The 17,027-nt window shown below is 41.2% G+C and overlaps 2 protein-coding genes, 1 long non-coding RNA gene and 7 other non-coding genes across 11 annotated transcripts; all 10 read left to right on the top strand.

Annotated features, from left to right (window-relative positions):
* The first annotated feature begins 450 nt into the window (after window positions 1–450).
* On the top strand, window positions 451–3,616 carry LOC125300567. 2 transcript variants are annotated; one of them, XR_007194583.1, is made up of 12 exons: window positions 451–476; window positions 1,095–1,133; window positions 1,332–1,369; window positions 1,589–1,611; window positions 1,797–1,896; window positions 2,086–2,118; window positions 2,303–2,373; window positions 2,549–2,628; window positions 2,821–2,874; window positions 3,055–3,088; window positions 3,259–3,336; window positions 3,512–3,616. It is a non-coding gene; the product is annotated as an uncharacterized LOC125300567 (long non-coding RNA). The 2 variants fall into 2 exon arrangements; XR_007194584.1 differs by having other exon boundaries at window positions 3,509–3,616.
* LOC125301324 lies at window positions 935–1,016 on the top strand. The gene has a single exon (XR_007194731.1). It is a non-coding gene; the product is annotated as a small nucleolar RNA SNORD74 (small nucleolar RNA).
* On the top strand, window positions 1,193–1,262 carry LOC125301295. The gene has a single exon (XR_007194706.1). It is a non-coding gene; the product is annotated as a small nucleolar RNA SNORD75 (small nucleolar RNA).
* On the top strand, window positions 1,647–1,728 carry LOC125301318. The gene has a single exon (XR_007194725.1). It is a non-coding gene; the product is annotated as a small nucleolar RNA SNORD79 (small nucleolar RNA).
* Window positions 1,932–2,017, top strand: LOC125301326. The gene has a single exon (XR_007194733.1). It is a non-coding gene; the product is annotated as a small nucleolar RNA snR60/Z15/Z230/Z193/J17 (small nucleolar RNA).
* On the top strand, window positions 2,157–2,239 carry LOC125301325. Its single transcript, XR_007194732.1, has one exon. It is a non-coding gene; the product is annotated as a small nucleolar RNA snR60/Z15/Z230/Z193/J17 (small nucleolar RNA).
* LOC125301323 lies at window positions 3,122–3,193 on the top strand. The gene has a single exon (XR_007194730.1). It is a non-coding gene; the product is annotated as a small nucleolar RNA SNORD47 (small nucleolar RNA).
* LOC125301322 lies at window positions 3,373–3,445 on the top strand. Its single transcript, XR_007194729.1, has one exon. It is a non-coding gene; the product is annotated as a small nucleolar RNA SNORD47 (small nucleolar RNA).
* A 636-nt stretch (window positions 3,617–4,252) lies between the features above and the next one.
* On the top strand, window positions 4,253–9,100 carry tor3a (torsin family 3, member A). Its single transcript, XM_048252747.1, has 6 exons — window positions 4,253–4,534; window positions 4,876–4,998; window positions 5,307–5,572; window positions 6,179–6,354; window positions 6,684–6,808; window positions 7,517–9,100. The coding sequence occupies exons 1-6, from the start codon at window positions 4,369–4,371 to the stop codon at window positions 7,762–7,764; spliced, it is 1,104 nt and encodes a 367-aa protein (XP_048108704.1). The 5' UTR covers window positions 4,253–4,368; the 3' UTR covers window positions 7,765–9,100.
* Window positions 9,101–9,402: 302 nt separating this feature from the next.
* Window positions 9,403–15,135, top strand: calr (calreticulin). The gene is made up of 9 exons (XM_048252746.1): window positions 9,403–9,671; window positions 10,151–10,252; window positions 10,578–10,781; window positions 11,184–11,278; window positions 11,740–11,949; window positions 12,297–12,410; window positions 12,942–13,085; window positions 13,318–13,410; window positions 13,600–15,135. Exons 1-9 carry the CDS (start codon window positions 9,581–9,583, stop codon window positions 13,807–13,809), a joined length of 1,263 nt encoding a protein of 420 aa, XP_048108703.1. The 5' UTR covers window positions 9,403–9,580; the 3' UTR covers window positions 13,810–15,135.
* The last annotated feature ends 1,892 nt before the right edge of the window (window positions 15,136–17,027 follow it).

The following is a 17,027-nucleotide window of genomic DNA, read 5'->3' as shown; positions in this document are numbered from 1 at the left end:
TAAGTTTTTGCATGTGTTCAGAGGTGGACAGGCAGAAGTCCTGACGTATTCTTTCAACCTGTGCACTTAACACAGGTGATGTCAGATGTCACTCATTAACTGATATACCTGCCTGAAGAGTTGTGCTAATTAGGATCAGCTGGATTAGTGACCATTCAGTACACCAGCTGATGCTAATTACTGAAATCACCTGTGTTAAGTGCACACGTAGAACAAACAAATAGTGGTAGTAGGTCTTTTACTTTACACATCTGGACAATGTCATATTAATATTGATTAAGGCCATTGATTTATGATGTCTATACGGCTCTGGCTCTGCAGAGACATTATCGCCACCTGGTGTTTAAAAGAGACACGCGCAGGCCAACCTCCCAAGATGCAACGCGGCAAGGCATATCTATCCCATAAACCAATGCGCTTTGACAATATAAAAACAAACTCCACCCGTCGATCAGTCTCATTCTCCATCGAACTAGGTAAGTGAAAGGAGCTGGTGGAAGGGAGCTCTTAATGATAATGTATTCTTTTAGTACTTTGTATTATTTTAGTTAGTTTAAAAGCTCCTGTAAACTTATTTCATTGTTTTGGTTGTTATACAAAGCTTTTGCAAGCCTTCTCTCGATTGCAATCGTCAACCTTCATTAGCCATTCGCGTGGCCGGTGCACACGTGGTAATCTCAGTGTTACCTATTATACTTAGCATTTGGTACTTAAGAAATCTAATGTTTGAGCTTTAATGGTTTAAGTATTGATGTACTTTATATTTTTGTTAACTTGTGCCGTTTTTTTTTTTTTTTTTTTTTTTTTTTACCTTAGTCATGAGTGCTAAATAACCCGCCTTGACTTTAGCAGTTGACTCATTGGGCGACGTTTAACGTTACCTTTCTGTGACCATGCAAATAATAAATAAAACAAACAATCATAGGACTGCTACCCATGTTTTACTATGATGATAATTATGTTGGTAGGGACATCTGATTAAAGTTGATGAATGCCAACTTCTCTGACTAGCATGGGCCTAGTGCTTCCATAGCTGCCCAAAACGCTTAGCTGTTGGCTAACGACCTGACCTGTCCAATGATTTTCCCCTACAGAGTCCAAACCATACACTTTCCTGATTAACTTAACTGCAGGTAAGAAATTGTCCTTTTACTTGTGGCGTGTCCAACGTGAGCAGTCAATGCTCATTCTTTACCAATGATGAGTACATGTATAAGAGTAGTGGACAGAAGTGATTTCTGAGCACTTTTTAATCTGAGGTCTTATTGTCAATATCTGATGTAAAGATCATGTCTCCTTTGCTTTAAATATGTTCGTTCTTTTTTTTGTAGCCTCAGACTACAATTGGCCATGGATCATCCACATACAGGTATTAATTGCTATATTGAATAGCTGCCTTTAATGAATTTCTTTGATTGCTAATTCTGTGCTGCTATGATGAATCCTATTTGCTACTCTTGAGAAATTATGATGAATAACAACCACCTCGTTTGTGTTCCTGAGGCACAGTAGTCATGCATTAAAGCAATCTGGAGCTGCAAATGAAGGTTACATTGATTTATTGTCTTTTTTTGTTCCCCTTCACAAGGTGAAACATCAGTTGTCTCACTGGTAAGCCATCTCCTATGATTAGGTTTCATTTCACTTGCTGTATTATGATGATTTGTTAAAAAAACATTGGGAATCTCTCTGAATAAGAGTGAAAGAGAATCTTTTTCTGAAACGGCATCGACATGTATGTGTTGTAGTGATCTTGCATGTTGTGTTCTAAAATCGTGTAACTTATGTCCCAATAGGTGATTTGGAGAATGGTGCTGACCTTGAATGGTAGTTGAGCACTTGCTACATTGAGCCTGCACCACTGGTTCAGAGGAGCTGCTATTATGCCCACATTTGGTAAGTTGTAGCATTAATGGACTGCTCGTTGTAGTATTGGTACAATGATGACAGCATAGTTCAGCTTATTTCCCATGACGAACCAAGAGCATTGTCTTTCGCTCCTATCTGAAGTATCGCTGCAATATTGTGCTTAATGCTATTGCTGCTGTAGGTACCTGACTTGTGAATGTGTTTGGCTTTTTGCAGGAAACTTTATTTCTTGCTCTATCCATGTTAATGGTGAGTATTGAGAGAGTTATATTATATTACAGCTCTCGGCAATACAGTGATGACCGCATAGTTCAGCTGATTTCCTGTGACGAACCAGAGCATTGTCTTTCGCTCCTAGCTGATGTATTGTTGTATTGGTAGTACTGCACTGTAATTGGCTTTAAATTGGTCTAACGTATAGTGTCTTGTGTAGGGCTTGGTGAATGATCGCCTGGAATGGGGAGGGGCACATGTCCACCCCGGGTTGCATTGCCAGAACCACAGGTAATTAATGCTCTATTTGTTCTAGCTCCTCATGGGTGCAATCTGAAAATGATGATTCCGAATCAGGTCTCTGATCTTTTTGAGGATGTCTTGAGTTACTGATTCAGGTTGCATTGTCTTGTTGCTGAATCTGACTGGTGCCTGAATGTTGCTAATGTTCCAACTCTCTTCATAGCCCAGCCATGTATGCTGTTCCTGTACCATCTGTCCTTGAGGGCATGGGAGACTGAGTGGACCCAGGATGTCTTGTAAGAGGTAAGTGTTATGTGATTCATTCCACCATGTTGTGGTCTAGACTGCAGACCTAGACCATGTATGATGATTCTATTCCTCGTACTGACTTTCCCATGAAGTTAGTTATTAGCTCTGTCTGACCTGGTCCATGTAAGTGACTTAGACTGCCAATGGCCCGTATCTGGAATCTAATTTTATTAATTTTCCCCATAGGGTGCCACCCACAACCTTGTGTCCAGTTGTCCACCTTGCTGTTGCATTGTGCAGGTTTGTCTAAATGCCACACTTCTGTATTTGTGGAGAAATGTCTCGGGTTCAGTGATGACTTAACAAATGTCTGACCTGAATTTTAATGTGGACATCCTTGAAACTGAGTCACCCTCACAGTTAAACTTCATATGACTGCTGCTTTGATTAGCTTGACAATGGTTTTCCATCTTTTTACAGTATCCTGGAGGCTGCAGAAGACAACCAACTGAAGGTTAGCAGTTACCCAGTCTCTTAAGTTTCTGCCTGCCTGTGATGTAAAGATTCTGCCAAATGAATCAGCTGATTATACCCCTTCCGTTCCATATTCTCTGAGGTTGGCCATTCTTGTGTCCTTTAAGCTTCAAGTATTAAAAGTTATTTAAAGACTTTTCTTGTTGGCAGGTGTGGCTACTTTAGCTCGACGATGGTTCTTTACCTTGCTACAGTATCCTGGAGGCTGCAGAAGATGGCCAACTGAAGGTAAGCAGTTACCCAGGTCACTTAAGTTTGTCTGCCTGCCTGTGATGTAAAGATTCTGCCAAATGAATCAGCTGATTATACCCCTTCCGTTCCATTATATTCTGAGGTTGGCCATACTTCTCTGTGCTTTAAGCTTGAAGTATTTTGAGTTTTTAAAGTGTTTTCTCATTAGCAGGTGTGACCTCCATTCAAATCGGTGGGTGAGGAAGATGAAGTTTTCACTTGGTGCATCGATTTCAAATGTTCATTCTGATATTTTCTAAATAAACTTTTGAACTTGTATTGTGTATGTGTGTTAATTTAGGACCAACAGCCTATAATAAATGAAGGTTTCACTTTAGTTTGAAAACTAAAATTTAGAAGGCCTTTATAGGCAAGGCAAATCCATGTCCATACATGGGGAAGGTATAAATGCTGTACATCAGTGGTTCTCAAACTTAGCGAGTACCACCTCAGAAAACAATAGGCTCTCCAAGTACCACCACTATGACCACATTAAAATACAGTAGCGTAGGCCAATTTCACTACACATTTTACATTGTACATACTGTTGAGTTTCTTAAAAAGATAAACTAGTTTAATTTTTAACCTCAGTGATCTTGTCAGTTATGGACTTTGGAAGTGACTAGTCTTTATGAAAGAACACCGGAGTACCACTAGAGAAAGTCTGGTACCACAGTTCGAGAACCACTGCTGTACATAAACACTGGACTATTAGGGAGTAGGGACACGTGTCTAGGTAAGGCTGCAGACAGTTTGCTGCTGCATAATTCAGTAGTGTGAAACGAGTCATTTTTTTTCTGAGGAAGATCTGCTAGATGGAGGCGATGTAGAAATCCTTTGCTTCTGAATATGGTCCCATCCAGCACCGCCGGATATGACGTCAATATGAAACTAGCGTTTCCTTACGCTCTTATAACTAAACGCTATCAGATAGGTTGGTGGTGCAATGTATGAACGGGCATCCCCACAGCTGGTCAGGGTACCTCCATGAATGTGTTTTCTGAATAAGTGATTCTCATTTTGGCTCTAATGTTTCTCTTACGGTTGTTGCCCGTATTCTGGGCTTTATCGGTTAGGGCAGACTTCTTCCATTTTGATAGCATATCGAACGTTTCTACGTACTATTTCAATTACATTTATTGTAATATCTGGGAGGGGGAATGCCAGCCAAATCAAGATGATGCGACCCAACAAGGTAAGCTATGTCGTTTCTGCAGTATGAACATTTTCAGGAAAAATATTGAAGTGACAACATGACATGCCTCAGCTGGTTGTAACGGTACGATTTGATATTACGACTGTTGAGATCAGTTTGCAGCTCAGTGCATTTTAATGACTGGAATGTTTAGTTTAATTTTTGGAATGACTCGTGCCGTGACTATTTTTTTGCTCAGTTTATTTGTGGTCACTTTGCAGGCGAGACATGCCATATGTTTGCTATAGCTCTGAATGCTCCTGTTATGCATGCATACCTATTTGTTATGTCTTTTCAAGTGTAATGAATGGCTCACTAGACTAGATTCACTTCTCTTCCAGTTCCAGCTAGGGATCTGTGGCCGGGATTCCCACAAGATTATATCCGTATGCTCAATGAATGGTACTGTAGTCTGGGACAGTGTTGCGAGTCCGGTGACTGTCGGATTACAAACAATATCACAGGTATGACCAATGTAGAGCAAATATATGTGGTTTTCCACATCCTCCTGAACTGTAATTCTATCTTCAAAATGAATCTGATGGTTGACAAAAGAATTTATAATCTTAAAATTTGCTACTGCTGTTATTAGATAATGTTTCTCTTTGTGATACAGGTTACTACTGTCTGTCATTGATAAGGCTTTTTTGTTGTTTTTAATTTTGTTTTTTTTGTCATATACTTCAGTCTTGCCTAAATAATGTTTTTTGATTATATTAAATGTTTTTTATTATTATTAATATTATATGATTGTGTGTGCATAACTGTCCAGGACTTGCCAGAGACCTCCAGCAAAAGCTTCATGGGCAGCACCTGGCCCAAGCAGTGGTTTTGAAAGCCGTGCAGGGCTTCATAGAAAACCCAGACTCCAATAAGCCCCTCACCCTCTCCTTCCATGGCTGGTCCGGCACTGGAAAGAACTTTGTGGCTCGAATAGTGGCAGACAACCTGTATCGTGATGGGGTGAAAAGTGAGTGTGTGCGTCTGTTCATCGCCCCCTTCCACTTCCCTCACGTCAGACTCGTGGACGTATACAAGGTTGGTCGGCCGAATAGTTATCATAATCTTCTCAGGGATGCTTTTGTTAGTTAGACAGGCAGCATGCCCATTGTCATGACCTCCCAATGCTACGTGAGCAAGTTGCAACATTTTACTCACTCTTTGATACGGTTGCACAATGTGCTCGTAATACAGACAAATCACAGAACATTTTGTGGCAGAAATCCACCGGCCATGTGCATTTGTGCATGGACTCTAACCTGTCCTTGATCCGAAACGTGGGTGGAAATTCTGCAGAAAGTGACCACTAAGTTTTACATATCTTATAGATGATGCAACATTGAGCTTTGAATTAATTAGTCATTACAGAGGGCCACTGCTTTATTTATGAATTCTACTTCTGCCTGTGTGATTTTAGTAAATAAAGATTAATGAATATAGAATAAAGGTTATAATATAATAAAGGTTCACTGTGTCTGCTTTGAGTTGAATTCTTGGAATTCCTGTTCAGATACAGTTTTTTTGAAAATGAAAACAGTGCTACATGTTAATGACTGGTTTACCCATTGTCAGTGTCCGTTATGAAACTGTCCTACATTCAGGTCTCTCAGTGCATAGGCTAAAAGCGGGCTGTTTTTATGTCAGGGTCAGCTTCGGGAGGCTATCAGAGACATGGTGCTGCGGTGCCCTCAGACACTTTTCATCTTTGACGAGGCCGAGAAGCTGCACCCGGGCCTCATCGACGCCATCAAGCCCTACATGGACCACTACGACAATGTGGATGGGGTGAACTACAGGAGAGCCATATTCCTCTTCCTTAGGTTGGTTGGGTCTCCCTCAGTCACTTTGGTAGACACAGCTCACATACGGGGAGATAGATGCATGCATTTAAGTCTCTGTCTACAGGACTTACTTACAGAGTTACAATGAGTTTGTGATTCAGAGCAGGCAGTTAATATGTATGCATATGCAGTGCAGTGTGCCAATTTCAATCTCCTAAAATAGCAAAATAATACCAGTCATATTATTACAGTAGACTCAATTATTGAAGTTAATTTTTACCTCCTGCATGATTTCACACTCGATTTTTGGTCTAGTGTGTGTAAAATGTAATCCATTTGATTTCTTGGGTGTGGCTCATGTTTTATAGTAATATAGGTGGTGCAGCCATTAATGAAGTGGCACTGGACTTTTGGCACTCTGGCCAGAACCGAGAGGACATTGGAATGGAGGATCTTGAACACCGGCTACGTGCAGATGCAATGGAGGCACAAGGTGATCAATACCACTGTCTGTACCTGCATACCTTTGACTTGTTTTGTGAATTCACAAAGAGCACCTTACCTTACCTTATGCACAGAGGACCACAGGCTCAGTCCCTGCTTCAGTCATTGCAAGCGCACCTGATTGATTAATCACCCACTATGTGGATACTGTTTTTTAGAATTGATTTAGATTAAGTTTTATTTAGTATAATTTGTATTTTAGTATATTTAGTATATTCTTTATCTTCTACAGTCCTTATTGCTTAGTTGTGTTTTTTTATATTATATACTTTTAATTACTTTTTCTGCTGTTAGTGAATGTGTGTGTGTATGTTGTCTGTATGCTACTGTGACCTTGAATTTCCCCTAGGGATCAATAAAGTATCTATCTATCTATCTATCTACCTGCACTGTACATTGCACAAACCATTTGAATATTATCTGTTTTTAGCAATGGCTTCTATATTGTAAGCTGTGACGTCACTTGTACAGGGAAGTTATTAATTATTAAATTGATTTGATGTAATGATGTTTTTTCGTTGAGTAGGTTTTGACTGTTGAAAACAACATTATTAAAAACTATATTCCATCCCCCATTTTAAGTATTTCCATTTCTACGTAGCATTACCAATAGCAGGGTAAATCACATGTTAGTTTGTAAGTGTGCTTTGCTGACACACTATTAACTAAACAAAACATTTTCCCATTCTCTTTATAGGCGGTTTTTCCCAGAGTCAACTGTTGTCAGGCCATCTGATTGACTTCTTCGTGCCCTTCCTGCCGTTAGAGTACCGGCACGTCAAGCGCTGTGCCCGGGACGCCTATCTCGCACGAGGCATCCAGCCCATAGAGGCCACTCTGGACGAGGTGGCGAAGGCTATGTTGTATGTGCCCAAGGAGGAGAAACTGTTCTCAGCACAGGGCTGCAAGTCCATTCCACAAAGAATCAATTTCTTTTTGCCCTGATTGAGCGCCTCGTAAGCAGCCCAAAGAAACATTACCTTGAAGTATTGGGGTTGTAGTTGACCGCTCAATTTCAACACAAAACCAGCCTAATAGTTGTTCGACATGTGAATCCCCGATTACCCACTGCCAATGAACAGAGCGATGGGGAGTCTGGTTCAAATCCCGGACAGTTTTAGTAACTTTTTTTGCCTTCATTGTAACACTACTGAGTTTGTTCAATTGTCATTGTGTAGGCTTTTAACCATAAGCACTTTGCAATATGAATAAGAAGTTTAATGTAATTTTACTTTATATGTTTATCTTTTTATACTGTCAAACTCAGCATTCACTGCAATGCTGGTACTTCTTCTAAAGACCCATAGTATTGATGTCCTACTGAATGAGAACATTGAACTGAACAGTTTACCATCAATTTGTTTACATAAGCTGTTATTTGACATGGTATACTTTTTGTACAAAGAACTATACATGCTAGGTGAACATAACCACTGTTACATCCGTGTTCTTTTTATTATGTGGTTGTCTCACTACATGTTGAGTTCAATTTGTGCCAAAGTGTGTTACATAATCCCTGAATGCAGGGGCTGGGGTTTTTTTTCATGCACTGGAGGTCAGAGTTTGCACAAAGCCCTGATATAGTCATGTCAAAGTTATTGTAAGTGTCCTAGATTATCACAGTTTTTGTCTGTCTCTTCAGAATTTAATATGTCATTTAAGCTTTGAATGGTTATGTTAGTTGTGTATTTTCCCATTTCAGTGCACTTAAATGCATGTTTAATTACTTCCATGTTATTGCAAGCATGGGGTTCTTTTTGATGGGATATATTTGTCATTCTTGTCATTCCTATGATTTTATTACACTAACTTGGATCACCACGATTAAAATCATGGCAGCTTTAGCCCTGCAGGTCTTTTAAGTCCTGTAACAATCTTAAACCTTGCATGATGTATTTAATATGATTGGGAAATAGGCTTATTATAAGTGTGCCAAGTGTTATTGGAAAATAACATGTCTAAACAATGATTTAGTATTTAAATTATCCTAATGCACTGCGGTTTTACCCCATGTTGGCATTTATATGAAATAGTATAAGAATAATGTGTAATATTACTACCTTAATGTTTTTTTCTATCAGTGTTTCATTGCATTTGGCTGTGGGAGACCGAATTCTGAGATCGGGCTAGGGGATCCTTTTTTATTCCTTGTTTTATTAAGCTTTGTATCAAGAGCCACGGACATATCTGATTTTCGTGGCTTTGGTCTTACTGTGAATTATCAAGGGGTAGGTCTACATGTGAGGATAAAGAGAAATAAATAAGGCTGGTGAGTTGTCTAGTTGCTGTACAATGTGCTTTTCATGTAAACCTCATCGTGCTTCTATGTGGTTTTGCGTTAAGGATTGGTAGTACGATTGTTATGGCTAGTTTAATGTAATGGTAGTACATTGATTGATTTTGTATCCCAGTAATCCCAGTAAGAGTTGTAGCCTCATCATCCCTCTGCAATGGATGGATGGGCGCGTAGACCAATGTGTCAGCCAAACGCGTGGTCGCCTTACATTGGTCCAAACAACTCATCTGTGATTGGCTGGAGTCGGCACTGGCGTCTCCTCTAGCTGTCGACCAATGAGAAGCAGACATCTGTTCTGAGAGGAGAGGAGAGTCTTTGCCAGTGAGAACTGTAAAGGCGATTGATTCCAACTCACGCTTTGGGAAATTAGGAGCTGGTGTCCGTGCATGTGTTTGCAATACATGCTAGAGAGCAATTACATTCAAATATTTACATCGTTTTCAATAGTGGTTGCATAGAGTAAACATGACCACGTTATCCTTGCTGGTCATAGCCATTTCTGCGGCTTTGATAGCTGCAGAATCATCTGTGTATTTCCGAGAACAGTTTGAAGATGGTGAGTTCTAGCATACCTTACATTTTTGTTAAGCAACGAAATATTTATTTCACACTGTCATTTAACTAAGATGATATGATGATACATGTTAAACGAATTGGTTAGCTCTCGTGTCTTCGTACTGGCAGTCGGCTAGATTCAGCATCGATGTAACTACTGCGTTCATGTTAGCTTAGCTAATGTCAGCCTGTCTGTCCCATTCGGGTGGCCGGAACAGTGTCAATTTATGTGTGGCTAGTTACAACGCGTAAGCGTTTATATATGGTCTAAGTATGTATTTTGCAATTCCGTATGCACATCAAAGACTGTAAAACCCTTAGCTATTAGGTCCTTATCTATTCTAGGCTAAATTACATCAGTTCACACACTCACGGCCATTCCTCCTAAAAGAACCTCCGAGTCTTAAGGTTTTCGAGAAAGGCCATGACACAATTTCACTACAAGTCCTAACCAGCAGCTGTACTATTTGTCTATTGTAGACGGCTGGGAGAGCCGATGGATTGAATCCAAACACAAATCCGACTATGGGAAGTTCGTACTGTCTGCTGGGAAATTCTATGGTGACTCTGAGAAGGATAAAGGTGAGTTTGTTTATGACAATATAACTGCGCTACAAAATACGCTATGGGAACATGAGGACAGTAGTAATTCATGACTAGATGAAAAATCTGATGCATCCACATTTACATCCACAAGTACTGAACAATTGAAAAAAAAAATGCAGATATTTGTCACACAAGACAGGTTATCATATTATCCTTGCTGCCACACCATAGTGGCACAGTCTAGCCAGTGTGTGCAGTGTATGCACAAGTACGCCTAAGACATTCTCATTTCAACTGTGACGAGCTTAACGGCAAAGGTGAATTCAAAAGAGTATTGTATTCATTACTTTTGCCCTTATAGGCCTCCAGTCCAGCCAGGACGCCCGCTTCTACTCCCTCTCCGCCCGCTTTGACGACTTCAGCAACAAGGGCGAGCCACTGGTCATCCAGTTCACCGTGAAGCATGAGCAGAACATTGACTGTGGCGGGGGCTACATCAAGCTCTTCCCCTCCAGCCTGAAGCAGGAGGAGATGCATGGGGATTCTGAGTACAACATCATGTTCGGTAAATGTCTGCGCACTGTTCTCTGCACCCTCCCTGACCTGACCCCTCTGTGTAGTGTTTTCGAGGTCTCTGGGGGCATTATGACATGTCCATGGTGTTAATCACCTAACTTTATAAGTAACTGGGACAAAAAAAAGGCCCTGGACTTTCTTCCAAACAGGCCCACTATCATTTGCGCGCACACACATTAGCAGAGGTGGACATCCCAGTTCCAGAAAGTAAAAGTCCTGCCATGTATTCTTTCTACCTGTGATTACCTCATTTTTGCAGTGTAATATATTCACACTTGCAGGACCGATAGACTTGATGTAATTGACAGTTTTAATCCTCAAAATATGAATCAGTTTCCCTCTGTTTTAGACTTCTGTCTGGAATTAATCTTTCATTCTGAATTGCCTCTAGGACCTGACATCTGTGGCCCTGGGACTAAGAAGGTTCATGTGATCTTTAACTACAAGGGCAAAAACCACTTGATCAACAAAGACATCAGATGCAAGGTGAGACTGCTTACAGGCTCATGCTGTCTTGACCGCAAAAACATTTGCAACTGAATATCAAGATGACACAAGTGATGACCTGAAAAACAGTTGTTTGTTTGTTTGTGGTGAAAAGGCAGAGGATGTTCTGTAAACATTATTACATCCATATCCCAAGACTTAGCTTTGAACTTAAGATCACAGCACAGCACAAGTATGTCTGCCTGTCAGTCTGTCTGGCTAATCCCATAATCATTGTTTTCCATTGTTTTTTTGATAAGGAGAGAGTAAGCCTAGGAAAAGCCAGTGCTATTTGACAGCTCTTTTGCATCATTACGGTGAACAGATTTAAGGCTTTAATCACTCTATGAAGTTGCCAGTGAGCTATTTTTGGAACAAAGCCATCTCCAGAGAAACTACCTTAAAACTCACACACACCCAGTCATCTAATACCTGAGTATTTCTCTGACACCTCTCTCTAGGATGATGAGTACACCCACCTGTACACTCTGGTGGTAAACCCAGACAACACGTACGAGGTGAAGATCGACAACAAAAAGGTGGAGTCCGGTAGCCTGGAGGAGGACTGGGACTTCCTACCACCCAAGAAGATCAAGGACCCCGAGGCCAAGAAGCCCGACGACTGGGACGAGAAAGAGAAGATCGACGACCCCGAGGACGCCAAGCCCGAGGTCAGTAATTTCCTGTGTATTAGCCGCTTTGTGGATAAGCCGCAGGACAGTGTTTTATGCAAGTTAGAAGAAACAAACCATATTACCGGTAATACCATATTAACTGCCTCTGTGTATTAACCTTATAGCTGAAGAAATGTTGCAAAATCAATGCATAAGCTGTGGCTAATAGTTGGGAAATTACGGTATGTTTTCATAACTCCATTGAAGACACACACAATCTTCCCTGGGCTGTAAATCTACCTCTGAATCACGTTGATTGAAGGGGTAGGGTTCTTTAGCATCATTGCCAGTGTGAAGGATGTTTGATCTTATGTTGTTGTTTTTTTCCTCTTGCTCTGGCTCAGGACTGGGACAAGGCAGAGAACATCCCTGACCCTGACGCCCAGAAGCCTGACGACTGGGATGACGAGATGGATGGAGAATGGGAGCCCCCCATGATCACCAACCCTGAGTACAAGGTGTGGAACCACACGGTTTTATTTGGTTTCATTCATTTCCATTTTGATTCTGAGGTCTACGTACATGTAGTTTTGTTTTTCAGATGTGGAGAAGTCCTGCTTCAGAAAGTAAAAGTCCAACCATGTATTGAATCTACCTGTGCACTTAACACAGGTGATCGCACCAATTAGCTGCTCTACCTGGTTGAAGAGTTGTGCTAATTAGAATCAACTGGTTTAAGTGAGTTGTTGGCACAGATATGTGGTAGGACATTACTTTCTGAAGCTGGACTTTTCCACCTCTGTTGTTTTTAATGGGTGGGTATTCAGTAACCATACCCGACAGTGCAGTATAGTCCAGCACTGAAGTATGAGTGATGGTGACCGGACAACCCCCTCTGAAAGTTATCGACATGTGGCTGGCCATGAATTGGCTATTGTTCTCTTTAGCAGCACACCCAGAGTTTTAGATCAGAAGCCAACAGGTTTGTTTGCTGTTCTGATTATCTGAATCTGACCGAGACCTCACTGTCTATTTCTTCTTCTTAACAGGGTGAATGGAAGCCCAAACAGATTGATAACCCAGCTTACAAGGGCAAATGGGTCCACCCCGAGATGGACAACCCTGAGTACATCGCTGACTCTGAGATCTACAAGTACGACAGCATTGGAGTCATTGGACTGGACCTTTGGCAGGTGAGATCACTTGGGCCCCAGACATTACATTCATCCCATAAGAGTGTGGTTATGACATGGTGACCGGATGCTAGTTCTCATGTCTGGGGATGAATAAGTATACTATTCAAAGGCTTATAGCAATTTCCCAAGGCTAACAAAGGCGAGGCATGCTTGATAAGAAAGATAAGCTCTGGACTGATTTTTGTTTGATGTAAAAGTGATGGTCTTTTGATTTGCCTTAATCTCACAGGTAAAGTCTGGCACCATCTTTGACAACTTCCTCATCACCAATGACCCCAAGCTGGCAGAGGAGGTCGGGGATGAGACGTGGGGAGCAACCAAGGTAAGCTTGAGGGCACAGAGTAGGTTTTTTTTTTTTTTTTTTTGAAAAGTTAGATGAAAGAAGATGACTATTACTACTACGATTACAGTTATGATTACTATTACTATTACTTCATCATTTCCTCTAACCCTTTAGATTCTCTGAGAATGCATGCATGTGTTTACAAATATTTCGCCCCTTCCATAACAGGGCCCAGAGAAGAAGATGAAGGAGGGCCAGGAGGAGGAGGAGAGGAAGAAGCGTGAGGAGGAGGAGCAGAAGAGGAAGGAGGAAACCAAGGATGAGGAGGAGGAGGATGAGAAGGAGGAGGAAGAGGAGGAAGAAGAGGAAGATGATGAGGAAGAAGAGGAGGAGGACAAGGAGGAAGACACAGACTCTCAACTGAAGGATGAGTTATAAAGTGGGCCCAGGGACTGGTGATGAAACGGGCCACCGAGGGGAAATGGGGGGGGTGAGGGTTGGGGTGGGGGGCATCTTTGGTGGGGCTGGGTACAGCAGAGAACCACACTGTGCTGGACATTCCTTTTACTAACGACGGCCATTTTTGGGAGGACATGGGCTTGGGTTGACTCGTTGGATTTGGTTCTAGGGATTGTTTTATTTTGTCATTTCTTTGTTTTGTTTTGTTTCTGTTATTTTTATTTTTTTGTGTGTGTGTGTGGTTGGTTTCAGCAAATTCTATTTAAATATATGTAACTTTAAATTTGTCAATCAAGGAATTTAACTCAGTGATCATCTGAATAAAAAGAGGTGGGATGGTGGTTTGAGGCAGAGACCAGAGGAGTAGTGAATGAAGAGGCAAAGTGAAATAACATTTCACCTAATTAAGAATATTCTATCTCATTCAGGTGTGTGTTAGAACGATTTCTGTGTATTTACTGAAGGTCCCACAGACACATTTGCTGTATGTCAAATGGACATTGTTAATTTTTTGCTCTAGCATCTAAGACACTTCTTATACCTCATTGTTCATCTCACATCATGTGTGTTAATCTGTTGATCCTGTCTAAAAACAGCAGGGCCCTAGCTTGCTATGTTAGCTAGCCTGTGGCTATAGTGCCATATACCTGCTTGCATATATGGGTCATCAATCTTTTTATAACATAATTAAGGTTTTTTACTCAAACTGCAAAAAAAGGATCATGCCGGTGCCTGGTGTTGGTGGTTTAACTAGGTAACCAGTAAGTACACTTGGGTAAATTCATGTGTCGCTTTCTCAAAGTTTAAATGAAGTTCTAAGTCTCAACTTACCCTCTCTCAGAGAATGTCAGCTCTTGCCCCTCCACATGCACCATCCGCGGAGCGATGCAAGGTCACCGTTTAGGACAGTTAACTTCCGGTGTCTTCTCCACAACCTGTTAATTTCTCCCCATACACCATCCTTTCCTCTACTTTTTCTCTCTGAGCCATCACAGCTTTCTGTTAAACCTTTCTATCTCTTCATTCACTGGGGAGATGTGGGTCCTGTTGCTCCTGTCGTATCATCTCCTTGCCTCCTGATTTTGACCTGAATATGCACTGCTGCACTCATCCACAGTCCACCCAGCGACACAGGAATTTTTGGTTTGTTTTTGTTTTTGTTTGTGTGCTAGTTTATTTTGGAGCTCTATTTTGTGTCTGCATAGGGGAGTAAGCTCATTGCATTAACTGTACGAGGTGGAGAGGGATTCAGTGCGTTGAGTGCGTGCTGTAAGTAACTGTCCAATAATAAAATGTTAAAAAAGATGCTATTCTGTGTCTTTTAATGATGGCAAGTGTGTATATGAGATTTGACACTGAGTTATGCAGTCACATTTCTTGTGTTGTTGCTGTCAAGGGGGGGAAATGAGTGGATCAAATGATCTATTTTACCATCCAACTTAAATGTGTGCACTCAATTTGGCATATAATGTATGGTAACAGAGAATTAATCTGAATCTACTGACAGGCTAACAACCATGGGCTAATGCAGCACACTTCGGTTCTGTCCTCCACATCTTGTGGCTTATGTCCAAGACCAAGTTGGTCTGCATTGGTGCAACAGACAGTTCCACCTTTTACCACTAGAGGGAGCCAGAAGGCTGAGAGGTATGTGGTGAAGTCTCCACCAGCCTGGGTTAATTTGTCTTTGTTACCCACAACCAACCCATTATTCTGTGAAAACAGTTTGGAAGTCCATAAGACCAAACATGTAAGACCAAATATATATATATATATATATTCTAAACCACTAGCATACTACAACATTACCCATCATGCAAAACATTTTTATACTGTTGAATATTGGCCTTGGACTGATTCTTGACATGTGGGGCTGTCCCCTAGCCACAAATTTAGTAAAGTTGTAGGTTCAATTCCCAGCTTCCACCATTGTGCCCTTGAGCAAGGCACTCACCCTGAGTTGCTCTGGGGAGAATGGTCCTTATAATTGCAATAATTGTAAATCACTTCGGATAAAAGCATCAGCCAAATGAATAAGAATAAGAATCAAATGTGTCAAAAGAGTTGATGAATGAAGACTTATAATGTACCACATTCCAATGAAAATTGGGTATCTAATTTAAAAACAGTCAGTGCTTGAAAACAACTTGGACTGAAGACCAGCAAAACATGTAACCTGAGATGTAACCTGCATTTTATGCACGTTCATGGGGTCTTTTGTGGGATCAAGGCAATGACTTAAAGGTGCAGCAAAAAGGAGGCAGACCAAAAGAACTCAAAGCATAAGAGGCCAAAGGAGGGGATGAGAGGAGGACGGATGACCGTGATAACAAAGCCAGAGATGAACCCGATGTCGCGTTCCCTCTGTTTCAAGATTCACAGAGTTTAATGAAGCACTCTAGAATCCTGGGAACAAAGAGCCGAACGTGAGTGTGGGGTAGACATTTGATTACTTCCTGTGTTAATGTAGTTGGTAAGAGTCTTGGTTCAACTGGGACTGCTGTTTGAAGACAAAAATACTGCTTATTACCCACTGCTACAGATTCCACTAGTGCAGTTTAGTTTGCATGTTAGGCAAGGATTTGTTGCTTGGATTTGATGCAACAGAAAGTTTCAGTCACATCAATCACATTCAACTACATCAAAAATGCAACTCCGTGCAGAACTGCTGCAATGCACCAGGTTTTATGAAAGTGGATCTAAGCTTCTGGTTTTGTCTTCCCTTGGAGCATGTCACTAGTAAAACAATTACTATCTCCATAACCGGGGCAGTCAGTGGAATCCCAAACAGATGTCCCTGCCAACAAATAGTCTCAAGATTTTCAAGAGAAACATTGATGGCATTGGTTTTGGTATTGGTATTTGGTATTGGCTGTGGTATGTAAGTGCCACTTGGCTCTCAGACTTGGCATCTTTACAATATGATCCAAACGCATTTCCCAACCAACTTTGCTAAAGCATCCAGGGATGGATTACAATATGATCCAAAGGGGTCAGGGACATGGAATTTTGCCTCAATATCAACAAATCAGGAATATGAATCTGATTGAATTTAGTATTGGCCATCCCCAAAATGCACCAGAATACAGGAAATCACATTTTGGGAGGACCCCCAAACCCCCCCTCCCACATATACAACAATAAGTGGGGGGCCCTTAATACATCTGGGCCCAGGGGCCCAGAAGTTCATAATCCGC

The sequence above is a fragment of the Alosa alosa genome, chromosome 9 (assembly GCF_017589495.1).
Source record: "Alosa alosa isolate M-15738 ecotype Scorff River chromosome 9, AALO_Geno_1.1, whole genome shotgun sequence".
Lineage (NCBI taxonomy): Eukaryota > Metazoa > Chordata > Actinopteri > Clupeiformes > Clupeidae > Alosa > Alosa alosa.
This window is presented reverse-complemented; position numbering and strand designations above follow the sequence as displayed.

Excerpts from the sequence above, each read along its gene's own strand:
- tor3a (XM_048252747.1), top strand. The coding sequence starts at position 4,369 with ATGTTTCTCTTACGGTTGTTGCCCGTATTCTGGGCTTTATCGGTTAGG. Across the intron at positions 5,573-6,178 it reads GACTCGTGGACGTATACAAG|GGTCAGCTTCGGGAGGCTAT; the intron begins GTTGGTCGGCCG and ends TTTTTATGTCAG. Across the intron at positions 6,809-7,516 it reads AGATGCAATGGAGGCACAAG|GCGGTTTTTCCCAGAGTCAA; the intron begins GTGATCAATACC and ends TTCTCTTTATAG.
- calr (XM_048252746.1), top strand. The coding sequence starts at position 9,581 with ATGACCACGTTATCCTTGCTGGTCATAGCCATTTCTGCGGCTTTGATA. Across the intron at positions 9,672-10,150 it reads CCGAGAACAGTTTGAAGATG|ACGGCTGGGAGAGCCGATGG; the intron begins GTGAGTTCTAGC and ends TGTCTATTGTAG. Across the intron at positions 11,950-12,296 it reads CCGAGGACGCCAAGCCCGAG|GACTGGGACAAGGCAGAGAA; the intron begins GTCAGTAATTTC and ends GCTCTGGCTCAG.